We start from the raw sequence: 17,531 nt of genomic DNA on the forward strand, positions 1-17,531 counted from the left end.
AAAATACAGGTATGTGTTGTTTCCTTTGCATGTGTATGCTAACAATGAATAACCCATAGTCACGATTACTTACCCAATGAATAATTTAGAAATGTATTGGTGGAATGAAAGTCTTATGGATTTAACACAAATTTTGTACGTAAGTGGAATTTATTCTTTCATCTTTAAGAATAATGTTGCAATTCTAACAATGTTCAAATTTAAGACTAACATACAGATAAGGGACTAAAATTGTACCCAATTATTGCTTTTCTTCTGTCTTCTAGGTATTATCTTCCTAAAAAATTCACTCAATGTAATATTGAAGAGTATCACGACTTTCTGAATAGTGGGGGTGGTGCCTGCCTTTTCAACAAACCTTCCAAGGTAATAAGTGTGATCAGAGTTATTAGTTAATAATCTTTAATAATAATCAGTTGTTATATATATTATATTATAATCTATTACAAGCACAAGTTTTTAGCCATTGGGTCTTACAAAAGAAGGCTTTCTAACTTGGCTTATATGTACATATACTAGATACATGAAATATCTGCATTTTATTTTATTTTTTTAAATGTTTATTTATTTATTTTGGAGAGAGAGGTGGAGGGGACTACAAGCCAGGGAGGGGCAGAGAGAGAGAGAGGGAGACAGAGAGAATCCGAAGAAGGCTTCAAGCTGTCAGCGCAGAGCCTAACACAGGGCTTGAACTCACGAACTGTGAGATTATGACCTGAACCGAAGTTGGACGCTTAACCAACTGAGCCACCCAGGAGCCCTAAAATACCTGCTTTTATTTCATTTTATTAATGTTTATTCATCTTTGAGAGAGAGAGAGAGAGCACACAAGTGGAGGAGGAGCAGAGAGAGGGACACAGAATCCGAAGCAGGCTCCAGGCACTGAGCTGTCAGCATAGAGCCTGATGTGGGGCTCGAACCCATGAATGCGAGATCATGATCTGAGCAGAAGTCAGATGCTTAATTGACTGAGCCACCCAGGCGCCCCTAAAATGTCTGCATTTTAAAGTCAGCCTTAATTTTGGGCATTTGGGGCTCTTCTGATAGGAATAGAAAGCAGGTAGAAAGACTGTGTTCCTTCTGAAAAATAATTAGCTTACAAAGATGGTGTCATTTGCCTTCTTTCTCATGTTCTTGGATCCTTGTTTGTTAGATATGTAATCACAACTCATACTGATAGCAAGGAGGGCATTGCTTCCCACATTACTCCCCACCACTACCTTTCAGAATGAGCAGTATGATTAAAATTACCATTACTTCTCAGTATAAAAACCAAGGCTGCTTACAGCAGAAAAGGAGAAAGTCTTTGTGTACTTAGACTTTGTCAGAGGCTTTTCCAACATGCAGGGCATCTTCTGGTTACTGACTTGAAAGCAGTAATTTCCTCATGCATTTGGAAAACTGCATGCAGTAGAAAGCTTTGTCCTTGTTAAATATGTGAACCGTTCCGTGCTTCTGTGTGCCATAGCAATGAGTGGCATTGCCTTTATAATCATTTTTCCTGGTTTCATTCTCTCTCTGTTCCAGTGAAATTTGGGAAGAGTATCATATTGCCTTGAAAAGCAACTTGATAATTGTGAGACTTGTTGCAAAACTTCAGAAGGGATATTTGATCTAAATCCCTGCTGCTATAAATGAAAAACAATTCAAGCCTCTTTACCAAAATAACTGATTATTCTGAACTCAGAGTAAAAGAATAAGTGTGTTTTTCACCTTAATAAGTTTTAGTTTGGCTTTTAAAGCTGTCTGATTTGTTATGATCCCTTTCAACTGAAAATAGAATCTAAAGATGTTTTGATTATTTTGTAGGAGAGAAGAGAATATTTGAAATCAGGTGGGGGTTTTGTTGTTGTTATTGCTGCTTTTTTTTATTCTGTTTTACCCCCTCTAATTAGTTAAGAAAGTGTATGTGTGGGTGTATGTCTGTGATAGGTGTGTGTTCCAGCCCATTCTATAACACATAAACTTTGACGAACTTTTGAATAAGTAATATGTAAGTGGAACATAGCAGTTACTTACTAATTTTAACTATCACCATAAGGTAAGTTATGCTCAAAAGATAATGTAATTGATACAGAGTTAAAAGATAAAATGGCCTTAAAATATACTCTTGTACAGGCCAAAAGTTGCTTCCATCTCTGGGGCAAATTATTATTACTGTTATCTGTAAAACTATGTTAATAGGAGGAGTTCTATTTAATATTAAATAAATCAATGGATTTATTAATTTTTGTGATGTTTTCCTACTTGTCTATGAAATAACTCTCTATTTCACAAGAAGATATAGTTAGTTGGCCTTCACAGATAATTGAACTTGATTCTCACAATAATTTGTGATGTAGATGGGCAGCTAATATTATTATTATTCTTGCTTGAAATATTAAGGCACCTATGTGCTCAGAGATGACAAGCCATTTGCCCAAGATAAGTAGCTGAGCCAAGATTTGAACAGACTTTCTGTCCCCAAATCTCTTGCTTCCTCTTTGAAATGAAATTTTCAAGGGTCAATGGCTACATCATCTTTATTTTGGTGGAATTTACTAGACTTGATATGTATGTTACTTATGTAAATATAATTAAATCTGAAATGGAAACAGAAGTAGACACTTTTGTTCTAAAGCTCCCAGTTTTAAAATTCTAAAGTTAAGCTTTCAAGTTTGGGAAAATAAAAATATACTTTGAAATGACTGGTAAGTATGCCGCATGCGTAGGTGTGGCACTTACGGTCCCTCATAAGGTCTTTGATCTTGATTTATCTAAATTGTAGTTGTCTTTTTGGTTTCATCCTGCAGCTGCTCGATCCTCCTGAATGTGGCAATGGCTTCATCGAAACTGGAGAGGAGTGTGACTGTGGGACCCCTGCAGTAAGTCTCTGCGTGTTTTGATGGTTTTTTTTTTTTAGGTTATTCAGAGTCATTCCACACACTGAGACATACAGAGCTGGTGTTATGTCTGGAAATTTCATAGGATATGTGGAAGAAAGATTATTATTGGGGGGGGTCTATATACTTTTCTTTAAAAAATATTCTGCAACTTTCAGGAAAATGACATGATTTTCTGATGTTTTACAAATGTTTATATTCCTTAGGAATGTGTCCTTGAAGGAGCAGAGTGTTGTAAGAAATGCACCTTGACTCAAGACTCTCAATGCAGCGATGGTCTTTGTTGTAAGAAATGCAAGGTAAATAAATGTTGAGCAATGACTAATTGACAAAAAAAGAGGATATATTTGATTTAATAGTTAAGACTGGGTAAATATAATGTAATAACAATAGTAGTGTCTAAGATATATTGAGTGACTAAGTGCGAGTGTGCCTGGGGTCTTGTACCACGTAAGTCACAGAGCTGGGTCCTGAACCTTGTTTATCTCCTCAGTTTGTCTTCTTATTACTGCCTCCCTGAGAAATATGCACATTGTATGAAGCCAGGTGTTCCTAACCTTCGAATTGTGTTTTTCCTTTCTTTGTAAAGCCAAGTGGCTATTCAGTAGATTCTTTTTCCTTGCTGCTCTGCTTGGTATATTTCTTGCATTAGCAGTTGAGAGATCGGAAGCTGTACTTTTAGACATGATAACACTTCACATGAGAGTTTAGAATGCATCTTTATTCACATTATCTGTTTTCATCCTCCCAATGGCATCCTATACCTCTCTCCAAATATTTAAGCCTTAACATCAGGACGAAAAGTTATTTGAGGCTTATCTTTTTCAAATAAATCTATTTCTTTTTTTTCTCTTCTCATATAAAATCTGGTACAATATTCTACATTATCTCTGAGGTTTGGTATACATCTTAGTATGTATTTTTTTTTTTTTTTTAGCAGAGAGAGCCTGAGCAGGAGAGGAGCTGAGAGAGAGAGAGAGAGAGAGAGAGAGAGGGAGAGAATCTTAAGCAGGCTCCCTGCTCAGTGTGGAGCCCAATATGGGGTTCCATCCCATGACTCTAGAATCATAATCTGAGCCACAATCAAAAGTCAGACACTCAACTGACTGAGCCACCTACGTGCCCCTAGTACTTACCCAGTAACTGCTACAGGTTCTTAGTAAATATTTGTTGAATGAAGAATAAATACGTGCAACACTCTCTTATTGATTATATGCTGATTGACTAATGTTAGTCTAATGAGTTAAGGGAGAGTAGGATATGAACCTATCATACTAAGTATCTACTGTGTGCCGGGGATTGTGGTAAACACTTTTATGTTATATCACCATGTATCTGGATTTCTCAACCCTGGCACTATTGACATTTTTGGCTGGATAATTTTTTCTTTTGTTTTGAGGGTGTGTCTTGTGTACTGTAAGTTATTTAGCAACATCCCTGACTTCTGCCCATTAGATACAAGCACCACCCCTCCCAGCCGTGACAACCAAAAATATTTCCAGACATTGCCAAATGTCCCCTTGGGGGTAAGATCATTGCTGCTTGAGACTGCTGTCTTAGATAATGCTCACAACCACACTTTTGGGAAAGGCATTATTATCCTTATTTTTCCAGTTGAGCAATCCTGGTCTCAAGGAAGTGATATAACCTGCATATGCTCATTCAGCTATTAAGGAATAAATGTGAAGTTACATCCCAGATCTGCTGGCAGCATTTGTGTTGTTTCCACTTTATCACTATGTCTCTGGCAGCTTTTTCAGACAAGCAAGGCACTGGCAGAGATCTCTGAAAGCACTTTCTAAAAAAGGAATATAAAATCAAATATGAAACAGACATTTTTAAATTTGGGCTGCATCAACTATATAATCTGTCAGCTTCTCCAACTGCCATAACAATGGGTCCCCCATCATTTATTTTAATCTTCGATGTTTTAAGTCTTTCCATTTATAAAATGCCATTTTTATTTTGAAGTATAGAATTAGGCTCTTTGTGATATGAATATTTCAAGGAACAAATATAAAGTAATAGAATCATAATATGTACAATAAAATGCCAGGATTAACTATCCCCCAAAGTAAGCTACAGTTACACCAGTCAAGTAAGAGCTTTTTGACACTCTCTCTATCCTGCACCTCCGGCTCTTACTCCCACCCTACCCTCCTGGAGGAGCCAGGGGCAGGATAGTGAATGGAGGAGGGAGAACAGAAAAACAGGATGAGAAATCCTGTGTATCTCTGTTTTCCCTGTATGTATTTATGCTAAAGTATCTATAAGTCAGAGTTGGCAAACATTTTAGGTAAAGGGTCAAGTAGTAAATAGTTAAGGCTTTGTGGGTCATAAGCTCTCTGTCTCAGTTACTCAACTCTACCTTTGAGAGCAGCTGTCGAAAATACAGAAACAAGGGGCACCTAGGTGGCTCAGTCGATTAAGTGTCCAACTCTTGGGTTTGGCTTAGGTCATGATCTCACAGCTTCATGAGCTCGAGCCCACGTTGGGCTCTGTGCTGACAGCAGGGTGCCTGATTAGGATTCTCTCCCTTCCTTTCTCTCTCTGCCCCTCCCCTGCTCACGCTGTCTCCTTCTCTCTCAAAATAAATAAATAAACTTTTTAAAAATGTTGTAAAAAAATACGGAAACAAATCAGCATGGCTATGTTCCAATAAAACAGATGGACAGCCACTTTTTGTCCTCAAGCTATAATTTGCCAACCCCTGCTCTAAAACATTGCCCATTGACTTATTATTTTTCTTTACTTAGTGGTAAGTTTCAAGAGGGCAGGGATTTGGGTCACTTTATCTACTGCATATCCCAGCACTTAGAGCAAACTGTCCTTCACTGGGCTTTCTTTCAGAAGTTTCTTGGCAGTTCTAGAACATTTACACTCTCATATAAACTCCATCTTAAATCTGCTTATATTTGTACCTGAGATGTTCTAAAATTGTGGCTTACTTACCTCAATCCCAAGAAATTGGAAGGATAAGAACCAGAGTATATGAATTTAAATTACTTGTTTATTTCCTTATTTTCATGGCCTATTTACTCCCACTAAAATGTGAGTTCCTTGCAAGCAGGATTCTTATGCTTTTTTTTCCTCCAATGAATCCCCAGTGACTAGAAAGTGCCTGGCACATGTTAAGTGCCTAGTAAATACTTGGTAACTAAATGAATACAAATTTTGTTTCAATCTTCTAAGAAATACTGTTGGAATCCTGATTGGAGTGGGCTGTTCATATTCTAGGAACAATAGGAAACTCAAGTGCTTGGAGGGTTGTGAGCAAGGCAGAGAAAATGGAAGTTAGTGGGGGAGGGAGGGGCCCACATCGAGTGTGTGTTTGTGTGAGTAGACATAAAAGCATAGCATTTGTTAGCATTTTGGAGAGGGAAAGAGAATAGTATGGAAGAGGAGAGAAGGAAGATGATGACTTTGTGTGTCTGTTTTGTGAGGATAAAGACTCTAGCAATTTATAAATTCAGTGAGCTTAAAATTTTATTTGTAACCCCTATACTTATGAGAAATATTTGAGGTAGTTGAAAATAGAGAAAAGAAAAAGCAAAAACAAAGAGGAAAGACTCTTCCCATACACAGGTATACAAATAACAAGAACGTTAGACAAGAATAAAAGAGCAAGCCATAGATCTATATAAAAATGAGGCAGGAGATAAAGGACAGTATGGGAAGAAATTGCTTTGCCAGAAAATCTAACTTTTGCAATTCAGCCCGGAATGTAACATTCAGATTCTTGGCAGATAAGCCAAAGAAGAGTAATGTGACAAAGGTGCCAGTAAGAAATGAAGAGGAAAGTGTAAATCCAAAACCTTTTTGAGAGGGAGAATTAGTAGAACATGGACTGACTTGTCCTTCTGGGGAGAGGTACCATCAAGATGTACCCTATTTTAGTAGATGTTGTAAGACTTCTGTGTGATGAGTATGCAAATTCTTTCACACAAGAGAAACTCTCTCTGAAAACTTACTAAATGAACGTTTCATTCAGTAACTGTGGTCTTCAGACTACCATCTTAAAACAGCCTAAAATATTCTTATCCAAAAATATTCATGTTGCTTTTTTTTTTTTAAGACGATAGATACTGTGAGAGATTTTTTTTCTTCAACAGTTTTACACATTGATTTTTGTTCATTTTAGTTTCAGCCTATGGGGACTGTGTGCCGAGAAGCAGTAAATGATTGCGATATTCGTGAAACGTGCTCAGGAAATTCAAGCCAGGTACTTTACAGAATCATTCCTCTAAACCTGATGGCAAAAAAGCAGGGGTAGCTTAAGTGCCCTGGCCCCCAAAGTGTCAAGGGACACGATGTCTTTTCTACGTCAGTTCTCATTCTCTCTTTATTTACTTCTGGGAATTTAAGTTTCCATGATCAAAGCTTGAGCAGATGTTCCGTGTAATTTTATCTTAATGTTGAACTAACCTAAGACTACATTCATACCTTAACTATTTTGGTTTTAAGGAGAGAGTAAAAGGCATTTGCTTTTTTGTCTAATTTTCAATTCAGCTGGTTGAGACAGGAGCCAGCCAAGGCACAGAGACCCACAGAGCACTGGGTTGTGAGAAGGGGTCTGTTCTGTCTTTTGTTGATCTGAGGCCACATGCAGCACCTCACCCATTAATACCTGCTCTTGAATTTAGTATCATGTAGTTGTAAATGGAGAAGATGTGGGAACTGATACACTTTGGTGAGAGCACAGATTTCACATGGTCCTTATATATACAGACAGTCTTCAGTTTGCATGGTAGTGTGGGACCATAAAAATGACCATGCAGGCTGAAGTCATGTAAAGTCATCTTAATCAATGGAAAAAATGAGAGTTGTTCTGTGATCTTTAAAAAATGTTGCCAGCCTACTAAAACCTCTCTTACTCTTGGTTTTAAGTGAATAAGGAAATGAAAAAATAAACCAGTATTTATTTAGCATGCTAAATTAAAACAAACATTGAGAATTAAAAGCTTTATTTTTGTTGTAAAATCCATATCAGGAGTAGTTTGAGCTGTGCATGTCTTCTGTTCAGAAACCTTAAGATCCATAGTAAGCATCTTTTCTGTGCCTTGTTCAATGATCACACTCCCTTCTAAGATTGGGTCAGCTTTTGACATTTTATCCTTTGTACTTCCAATGTCATGAAATATCTCCAGGAGATGTGAAGATGTGAATGGGAGGGGTTTTTTTTGGCCAAACAGCAGTATCAGTATTCCTAGTTAGTGCTTTTTTTTTCTGTAACTCAATTTACGTTTGATTGGAATTTCACTTCTAGTGTCATCACTTTTCATTTCTTTTCTGCACTTTCATCTTTTCTGGCCAGCTCCCTCTTACGATTGTCCAGTTTTATAAAATGTCATGTGCTATTACCCAGAGACAGAGGCAGCACAGCTACAACCTGTGTTGTCTGTGCATGAACTAAATGCAGACAGGCAAGTACCAGTCCCTTGCGGACTTTGCGAGAAATGACAGGTTGGATCAATGACCACAATGGCAGCTGTCATATACCTAGTGATCACAGACTAACGAGCTAGCAGCAAAGTTTGTGCTTTATGCAGTTACTCACAGTCAATACGCTGTGGTAACTGAAGTTGGAACCGTGTCATTGGGGTACTGATGTCATTTAACAAAACCATGGTGACTGAAATTCATGTATATTGGAGCCATGAAAACAAGGACAGCCTACATCTTTTTCTTCTAGAGAAGAGGGATTCAATAGTGGTAAACCTGCATTAATCATTAAAAATGTTTTATTTTAAAGGTAGTCATCCTAAGAGACTAAAGATCTTTCATATGAAAGTATTTTCTTTTCTTACTATCTGATTAATATTGTTTTTCTAAGTTAACACGTAGTGATGATGAGGATACAATTAATGATGGCCTCATATGTTCCTGGAGGGGGAGTATATTAAAGCAACTTCTTTGGAAATCCAATAAGTAGGAGTTTTTAAAAAAAGAAGCCCAAATCCAAAGATGGCATATAAAGATCCTCTTGTTGAATTAGTTGTAACAGCATAAACTGCTGTTTAATTATAAATGAGTATTTTATAAATTTATAATATTTTATAATTATAAATGAATAATGCAGTACGGTGGTTATATGGTTTGTTAGCACAATGCAATGTACTACAGCTATTAAAGAGATTCCCTACAAAAACACTTATTGTGACCTGAGGAAATTCATGTGATGAAAAAATAAAGAGAAGAAGCTGAATATAAAATACTATCTATAACTTGATTACATACCTGTGTTTAAAAAAATCAAATTTTGGGGGCGCCTGGGTGGCTCAGTCAGTTAAGCATCTGACTCTTGATTTCGGCTCCGGTCATGATCTCACAGTTCATGACTTCGAGCCCTGCGTTGAGCTCTGAGGTGACCTTGTGAAGCCTGTTTAGGATTTTCTGTCTCCCTCTTTCTTTCTGCCCCTGCCCCACTCTCACGAGCCGTCTCTCTCAAAAATAAAGAAAGAAAGAAAAAGAAAGTAAATAAAGAATAAAAAATAAAATTTTGTAGAAAAATGTAAAGAAAAAGATGTACCATAATATAAAAAATTGTTTCTGGGTGGTGGGAACATGAGACTTTTGTGTGTGTGTTTTTACTTTTTTTACATTTACTAACTTTTCTCAAGTGAGTGTGTAATTATTAAAGATAGAAAAAAATGTGTAATAAATTTAAAAATTACTGTTTATAGCCACACAGGAATGTTTTACAATTTTCTGCACTTGCTACAAGGGAAAACCGAGGCTATAAAATAACATGATTTTTCTAATGTGCGCTAGGTGGATTTCTGCTCAAGGAGCATTTTAAGAGTAAGGGCTGTGGTGCTTCTCATGGTAAAAAAGAGGAAACTAGCTATTGCTTCATTTACGTTGGGATCCTCCTTGCTTTTGTTTTGCGCTTCGTTTTTCTCGCTCTGAGGAATGATGTATCTGTATAAAGCAAGATGCTCTGAAATGTTGGGGTTGTCTGAGTCATTGCTGTTGCTTCTTTTTATTTGCTACTATGTAATCAACTGTTTATACCTCTGGTAGATGCATATTTCTAGAGGAAAGTGCACCAATTGTTATATTTCCTTTTGCTTTCTCTTGATCTTTTTTGTTTTTATTTTCAGTTGTTTTAAGAGACTTACCATATTATCAGACTTTTATTTTACCTTTTTTTAATGGAAACGTTACAGGGATTAGCTCAGCCTGATATTTTGCTGTGCACGTGGTTCACAGTTCTGTTTTCATTTCCTAGTGTGCCCCAAATATTCATAAAATGGATGGATATTCATGTGATGGTATTCAGGTAGGTTACTTCATCTTTACCTAAATCTTTCATGTGTGCCAGCATGAAAGAAATACTGAAATCTTATCAAAAGAGGAAAGTCAGTTTAAATGTTTTGTAATCCATTCTGAAGATAAAAGGCTTTATAATACTCATCTACTAGCTGTCGCAGTCGCAGTTTCTTTTTCAGTGATCCGACATAAGCAGACACTGCATCATTAATAGGTGTGCTTTTCCATTTTAGGGGATTTGCTTTGGAGGAAGATGTAAAACCAGGGATAGACAATGCAAATACATCTGGGGGCAAAGTAAGTAAGTAGCGTGGATTGATTGCTTTCACAATATATGAGGCCATATGACGTGTGGGCTGGAAGTTAATTTTGAACCACTTTATGACTGGGGGATTCTCAAAGACACTGCAAGTCTTGGAAGGGTCACTTTTGTGGAATTAGAGAGGAGCACCTCCCTTGAAAGACACGTGGCTAGTTGGTTGTGCCTTTGGACAAGAAATAAGGTGCCTTTGCTGCCAGGCAGGTGAAGTCCACCCCAGAGTGTGCAGCCTGGAGAATAGAACAAACCTGGATTTGAGCTCCGTGTACACTTCCCTCAGCTGAATGTCCTTAAGCAAAACCTGTACAACCATGTGGAATGGACACGGACCCTGGATAGGGCACCCTTGGCACTGTAGCAGTTTAGCTAGAGTGGCTTTTTCTTCCTCAACCATCTCTCTTAAAATTACAGGTGACCTTCTGCTGAGGTAGCTCTACCGTGTCAGAAAAAAATGTCAGCATTATCGCTTTCAAAGTTTGTCACATTTTCTGAGGGAAATGTAACATTGATTTCTAAAACATATGGCTTAAATTATATCTTTATTTAAATGTGTATTTAAAGGTTGTGTCATTATTTTTCCCCCAGTGTTACTGGCCCTTTTGAAAGCAGTTTTTTTCGAAACTCCTTCAGAAGACAATTTGTATTAGAAAGCAAGCTCAAAAGATAATGCTAATCTTTACTTGTCACAGATAGTGGCTGCATTCTGTTTGGGAGGGGAGGTGTGTGCACGTTTGCACTCTGAACAGAGTTACAGTTTTGTTTCCCCCGCTTGAGAAAAAAGTGTTGCTCACCGCAAGAAGTAGGGAAAAAGAACTACCAATGGTGACTAGTTATTTTTTTAAATATACACAAATGCTCCTGAAACCAAGACTATACTGTATGTAAGCTAACTTTAATTTAAATTAAAAAATAAAACTAAAAATTAAAAAAAAATATACACAAACAGTAATCATTTGATTAGTTTGCAGAAGTCATTTTTGATCTCACTACAGGACAGTCCCATCAGCCAGCCCTGGCTTTAGCAAAATTAAAGTTTTGTAATGCTGACGTTGTTTAAAATGTTATTTGGCCCTCATACATTTAACATGAATTCAAGCTTATTTGGAACAGAATAAAATTAAGGTGGTTTTTTTTGATAGTTGTTAAGAATTAACAAGGTAGAATTAACTATAGACTTAACTATAGAATTAACTATAAGAATTAACTATAAACAAGGTAGAAATCATACTGTTTCTTAAATCTTTAATTATAGTGCATAGCTATTTTAATAAACTCATCGTTATGATTAATAAAAATTGTCACATGAAAAATTTGTGCTTTATATTTGGCGCTGAGATTAAAGTGTGGAGTATGTATTCTGGGAACCATTTGGTAGTATCCTGCCCTAATTATTGGCCAAATTGTGAGGAGTGTTGTTCCTTGGAACCGATAGCCTCAATCCTATCAAAGATTGACATAGATTGGTTTTCCAAATTTCCAATGAGCAGTCATGAAGAATGTAGCTGAGTCATGGATGTCTGTGGTCAAGTAAAACTCTGGAGAACCATGGGTCCAGGTTTTGGAACTGGCCACATTGTCATGAAGAAGAGTCCTTAGATGGCTTCTTTCCCTTACTGCAAACATTTTGAGCAACTCACGTGTTCTGTCCCTCACTGAGAGAAAACTCTATTCTGCTTCAGAGGTGATGGCATCAGACAAATACTGCTATGAGAAACTGAACATCGAAGGGACAGAGAAGGGTAACTGTGGAAAAGACAAAGATACGTGGATACAGTGCAACAAACGGTGAGATGAAGTTTGTCCAGAGTTTATCCCTTAGTGAATTACAAGCATTACTTTCAGCGTCCCATTTCCTCTTCTCTGCATCCTCCAGAGCTTTCTGTTGCCTGCTCACCTCATCTTTTCACTGCATCCCAGCACCACCTTGCAGAAGCCTCCCAAATCTTAACACATATGCTGGCCTCTCCACAAAGGCCCAGGTCACACTTGCAGCTGCCTCAGGACTTGCTCACCTAGAAGGTACCTGCTAGCATCTCAAAAGCAACAAAAATTAAAGCCACCAGAATATGTACTCAGTTAGCTGGCTCTGACTTTTCGAAGCCACTGTTTTTGTCAGAGGTCACCATAACTCACTGTCCTCCAGTTGAGAAGCCTCACAATGGACCTTGATGCTGCCGTCCCTCTGACACATTGTCCAAATGCCAAATCATGGCCATTCTTCCCTTTTACTCCTCCACCATTTGTCTTTAATTCATCTTTTCATTCCTTTCCTATTACCCCAGCTAAGACCTATGTTAATGCTTCGTCTATTACAAAGGCCTCTTAACAGTGTTTTAAGCCAAGCAGATCTGGCATGCTGTATTCTACTCTTCTACTAAGGGGCATCTGGGTGGCTCCGTTGGTTAAGTGTCTGACTTTTGGTTTTGGCTCAGGTCATGATTTCACAGTTTGTGAGTTTGAACCCTGCATCTGGCTCTGCACTGACTGTACAGAGCCTGCTTGGGATTCTGTCTTTCCCTTTCTCTCTGCCCCTCCCCCCCCAACTCTCTCCATACTTTATGAATTATTTCTGGGTTTATTCTAGAAATAAATCATTTTCAGGGCGCCTGGGTAGTTTGGCCACTTAAGCATCCAATTCTTGATTTTGGCCCAGGTTATGATCTCACAGTTTGTGGGTTTGAGTCCCACATCAAGCTCTGTGCTGACAGCATGGAGACTGCTTGGGATTCTCTGTCTCCCTCTCTCTCTGCCTCTGCCCTGCTTACTCTCCATCTCTCCTTCTCTCTCAAAATAAATAAACAAACGTAAAGTCATTTCTCTCTTCTCTGAATTCCCACGGCCTTTTGTTCTATTATTGTGGCCCTTGTCCCAGCCTCTCTGTTTTATCGTTGTTTATGTGTGCGATTCTCTTCTCACTGAGAGTGTATTTCCTTGACCGTGTCTTTTTTTCTTTGTATATCCTAAAGTACTTTGTAAGCTCCATGCACATAAATAACACTTATAAAAATGTTGACCATCTCTTCTGTGTTAAGAAAGCATTTTTGTTTATGATAGATATGATAAAATGAAATAACTTTTAAAAATTGTTTTTTAAGGATGAATTAATACATTTTTCTGTGTTAGTGATAGATGTAAGTTCTAATTTTGCTCTTTTCTCTATCTGATAAAGCCTATTTCCATATATAATCTTGCTAGTCTACTAATCATTCTTGACAAGATAGTTATCAGTATATGTATTTATAATTATGTATGTTAGGAATTAAAATGTTCTATATACAGAAAATATGTCAGATAATATTTTGTACCAGTACAAATATTTTACAGGTTTAGTTATTATATGTGGCAGTTGGAGGAATAGTGGAATATATTGAGAAAGGGATCATGAGTGTGTGTGGGTATGTGTCTATATATACCCCCCCCACACACACACATAATTCTTCTTTATTTGGGGGCAACAGGTTAAAGAAAGAGCTGTATTCCAAAAGAATACTCACCCAAAGGTCATTTATTCACTTACCAAATATTAAAAAATGTTTTAACATATCCAGTAATATGTTCTAGAGAAAGAGATTCTGATCTAAAAGATGTCTATCTGATGGATAATTTCCTTTAACAAATACTTGAACTAATGGACAGTACAGGAAAAGCTAGAACACAGTTGGGATTTTGGTGCACTAATAGGAGTTTCAGAGAAGACACTTTTTAAAGTGAGAGGCAAACTAATTTGGGCGTATTTAGCTTGTAATTTGAGCAAATAAAATGTAAACAAACATGAAAAACAAACGCTAAAGCAGGATAAGATTATTGTTCTAACTATACATGGTTTGTTCTCTCTTTGTGGAAAGAAGTAAAGAATTGTTATCTTTTAACACAGGGATGTGCTTTGTGGTTACCTTTTGTGCACCAATGTTGGTAACATCCCAAGGCTTGGAGAACTTGACGGTGAAATCACATCTACTTTGGTTGTGCAGCAGGGAAGAACATTAAACTGCAGGTAATGCTCTACCTCTTTCCATGAGAACATCATTCATCTTACTTCTGAGGACTGCCGCGTAGAATCACTTCGGTTTTCAGTTCCCATGCGTTAGCAAGGCGACATGGAATCTAGCCCAGAGAGGTGACTGAGTAAATCCTGACACAAGAGGGTTGAAAAGATGAGAATTAGTTGACTTTGGTTACTGGAGCTATATTTAATGGGTCAGTAATACCTTGCAGGGTTTGGTTTGCATTTCTTTCCTACTAAGGAAGGTGAGTGAGAACTCCTGGGTAAAATCAGTGGATTAAATATATGCATCTTCTTTTACTTCCTTCTGAAATCCCACTAAAATGACACTAACTGGATCTTTTTTTAGAATTCATGTATCCACAGGGAGGCAGAGAAAGGGAGAAGAGACAAAAGCAACAAAATTTTGGAGCGTGGAAGGCAAATGGATGTGTGGCAAATAGTTGTCAAAACTAAGAAAGCTGAGGGGCGCCTGGGTGGCTCAGTCGGTTAAGCGGCCAACTTCGGCTCAGGTCATGATCTCGCGGTCTGTGAGTTCGAGCCCCGCATTGGGCTCTGTGCTGACAGCTCAGAGCCTGGAGCCTGTTTCAGATTCTGTGTCTCCCTCTCTCTGACCCTCCCCCGTTCATGCTCTGTCTCTCTCTCTCTCAAAAATAAATAAACGTTAAAAAAAATTAAAAAAAAAAAACTAAGAAAGCTGAATTCCTAAGTCAGTAATGGGGAAAACTGAGAGCTAGCCCAGTATATAAAGTTAGTTCCCAAAAGGCTCAAAAATTGGTAGCATCATCTACTTCTGCAAGAGGGAGTAAAGGATTTGGGGTAAGGAAGGGCTAAAATAAAGAAGATAGTTGAAAGTCTGCTAACAGATTACTGCCTGACCCACCTAAACTGGGGATTGCTCACCCTCCCAATAAAGATTTGAGCTTTACATTCTGCAGATAATAAAGCAGGTTTCCAAACTGAAGGATAGCCGGCAATATTGACATCAGGGTGTATGGAAGTGGTCTAACCTCATTGATGTTCAGCCAGAAAGCCCTAAAATCTCCTATAGTTTATCTGATTTCCTAACTCAAATATGAGCAGTTTATCAGACATGTGAATAAAGGCTCTAACATACATACACAAAGAGTTAAAAAGAGCCAGAAAAAAAGGCACCTGTCAATATTTATGAGAGATAAGATATTTCTATCATGAAACCAGAATAAAGTGCTATTTAATGAAGAGCAGGGGTGCCTGGGTGGCTCAGTCGGTTGAGCATCCGACTCTTGATGCCAGAGATGTGGGACTGAGCCCTGTGTCAGGCTCCATGCTGAGTGTGGAGCCTGCTTAAGATTCCCTCTCTTTCTCCCTCTGTACCTTTCCCCCGCTCGCTTGCTGTCTCTCTTACTCAAAATAGAAAAAAATTTAAAAAAATGAAGAGCATTCTTAGAAATAAAATGCTGTTGGAAATTTTAAAATAGGGAGGTAGGAATTAAACTCAGTAGTTGAAATTATCTCCCAGAAAGTAGGGCAAAAGCAGCAAAGGAATGGAACCATAGAGAAAACCTCACCAAGTTAGAATAGACACGATGAACAGAGAAAATACCAGGGAATAAATTGTCAATGAGTGACTTTGATTGTCTACAATGGATAGACTTGAGTTTCTACATTGACAGGTTCACCAAGTGCCAAATACACTGAGTGAAATTAGAGGCACATTTAAACATGTCATTGTGAAATTTCACAACCTTAGGACAAAGAAAGGAATCCCAGATGTTTCCAGAGAGGAGAAAAAAAGGATCAGACTTGGAATCTTATGAACAGGAGCCCCGGGAATCAGAAGACAATGGAGAATATGATTTTTGAAATAAGTTCTGTACCTTATTTCTGTACCTTATCAATCAAGTGTGAAAGTAGAAAATAGAGACACTTTGCGATATTCAGGTTGCCCCTAAATTTATTGCCCTGTACCATTTCTCAGGAAGCTATTGGTGAAATTGTACTCCACCAAATCAAAGAGTAAACTAAGAGAAAGGCTGTGCGTGTAGGAAACAAAATACCCACCATGAAGACAGGGCAATCCTGCAATGAATGGTGAGGGGAAATCCAAGTGTTCAAGTTTTCCACAAGGTACAATAGACAACTAGATCAGACAGGAGCAGGGCAGACTGCAGATGGAAACTCCAGGAGAGATTTCTGCAGGAAGATGAACTGATGCTCAAGACACATCTCGAGTATGGATTTGGGGTTAGCAGTTTGATCAGTTTTACATTGGTGACAGATTCTTAAAAAGTAGGCAAAAAAAGACAACAAATAAGAGACTTGCTAATTTGAGGGAAAATGAAAAGTTGTGCAGGAAAGAAAAAGCTTAATTATCACACACTGTATCACTCAACTGAATAACATTTACATAGTCGTAATAATGTGCCTTTTTATTATTGATTTAACTATTCATTAAACAAAATTTATGATGGGGATATAGGAAAAAGACATAAATCTTCAAGTTCCATAGAGGTAAGTTGGTTGCTAATATCTGAAATGGAAAAATAAAAAATAGTAACACTCATTATTTAAAAATGTGTGGATAAATAACAAAAGAATCAATTAAGAGTAGAAAGTAGTTTCTTCCAAGGAGGAATATATGGTGGAGGAGAGAGCACTGTATGACTTTATTGCATTTAAAAAACTGATTTATCTGATTGACTCTTCAAACTGTATGCATGTGTCATTTTGATAAAAATAAATAAAAAGAATTGAGATTTATGTGCTGGCATTGACATGGCACCATATGAGTAAATCAACTATAAATATACATTTTTACCTCATTCTGAATTTTTTTAAATTTTTTAAATTTCTATAGAACATGTAGGCTTGCTCTATTGAACAGTGAAGTTAAATATTTTAGCCATTCTCTAATATAATTTTTAAATTATTAACCTTCTTGGGAAATGTAAACCCAGACCAGTTCTCATGCTTGTTTGAAACATGTTTGAAATCTTGAAACCTACAGTTACAACTACCAAATCAAATCCTAGCAATAATGCCTCACTTGATTTGTACATGATATCCAAGGCAA

The 17,531-nt window shown here is 37.5% G+C and overlaps 1 protein-coding gene across 12 annotated transcripts in view; it reads left to right on the forward strand.

Annotated features, from left to right (window-relative positions):
* The window catches only part of ADAM22 (ADAM metallopeptidase domain 22), a 229,916-nt gene that overhangs the window by 178,320 nt on the left and 34,065 nt on the right, over positions 1-17,531 (forward strand). For all 12 annotated transcript variants that reach the window (XM_047097037.1, XM_047097041.1, XM_047097040.1 and 9 more), the window contains exons 15-22: positions 267-366; positions 2,793-2,864; positions 3,089-3,181; positions 7,024-7,104; positions 10,114-10,164; positions 10,388-10,451; positions 12,153-12,258; positions 14,348-14,467. In XM_047097037.1, coding sequence (XP_046952993.1) covers positions 267-366; positions 2,793-2,864; positions 3,089-3,181; positions 7,024-7,104; positions 10,114-10,164; positions 10,388-10,451; positions 12,153-12,258; positions 14,348-14,467 — 687 coding nt within the window. The remainder of the gene's footprint in view (positions 1-266; positions 367-2,792; positions 2,865-3,088; positions 3,182-7,023; positions 7,105-10,113; positions 10,165-10,387; positions 10,452-12,152; positions 12,259-14,347; positions 14,468-17,531) is intronic.

This window comes from Lynx rufus, unplaced genomic scaffold (genome assembly GCF_022079265.1).
Source record: "Lynx rufus isolate CCGP_SWC_20201006 ecotype Redwood Valley unplaced genomic scaffold, mLynRuf1.p SCAF_4, whole genome shotgun sequence".
In the NCBI taxonomy this organism is placed as follows: Eukaryota; Metazoa; Chordata; class Mammalia; order Carnivora; family Felidae; genus Lynx; species Lynx rufus.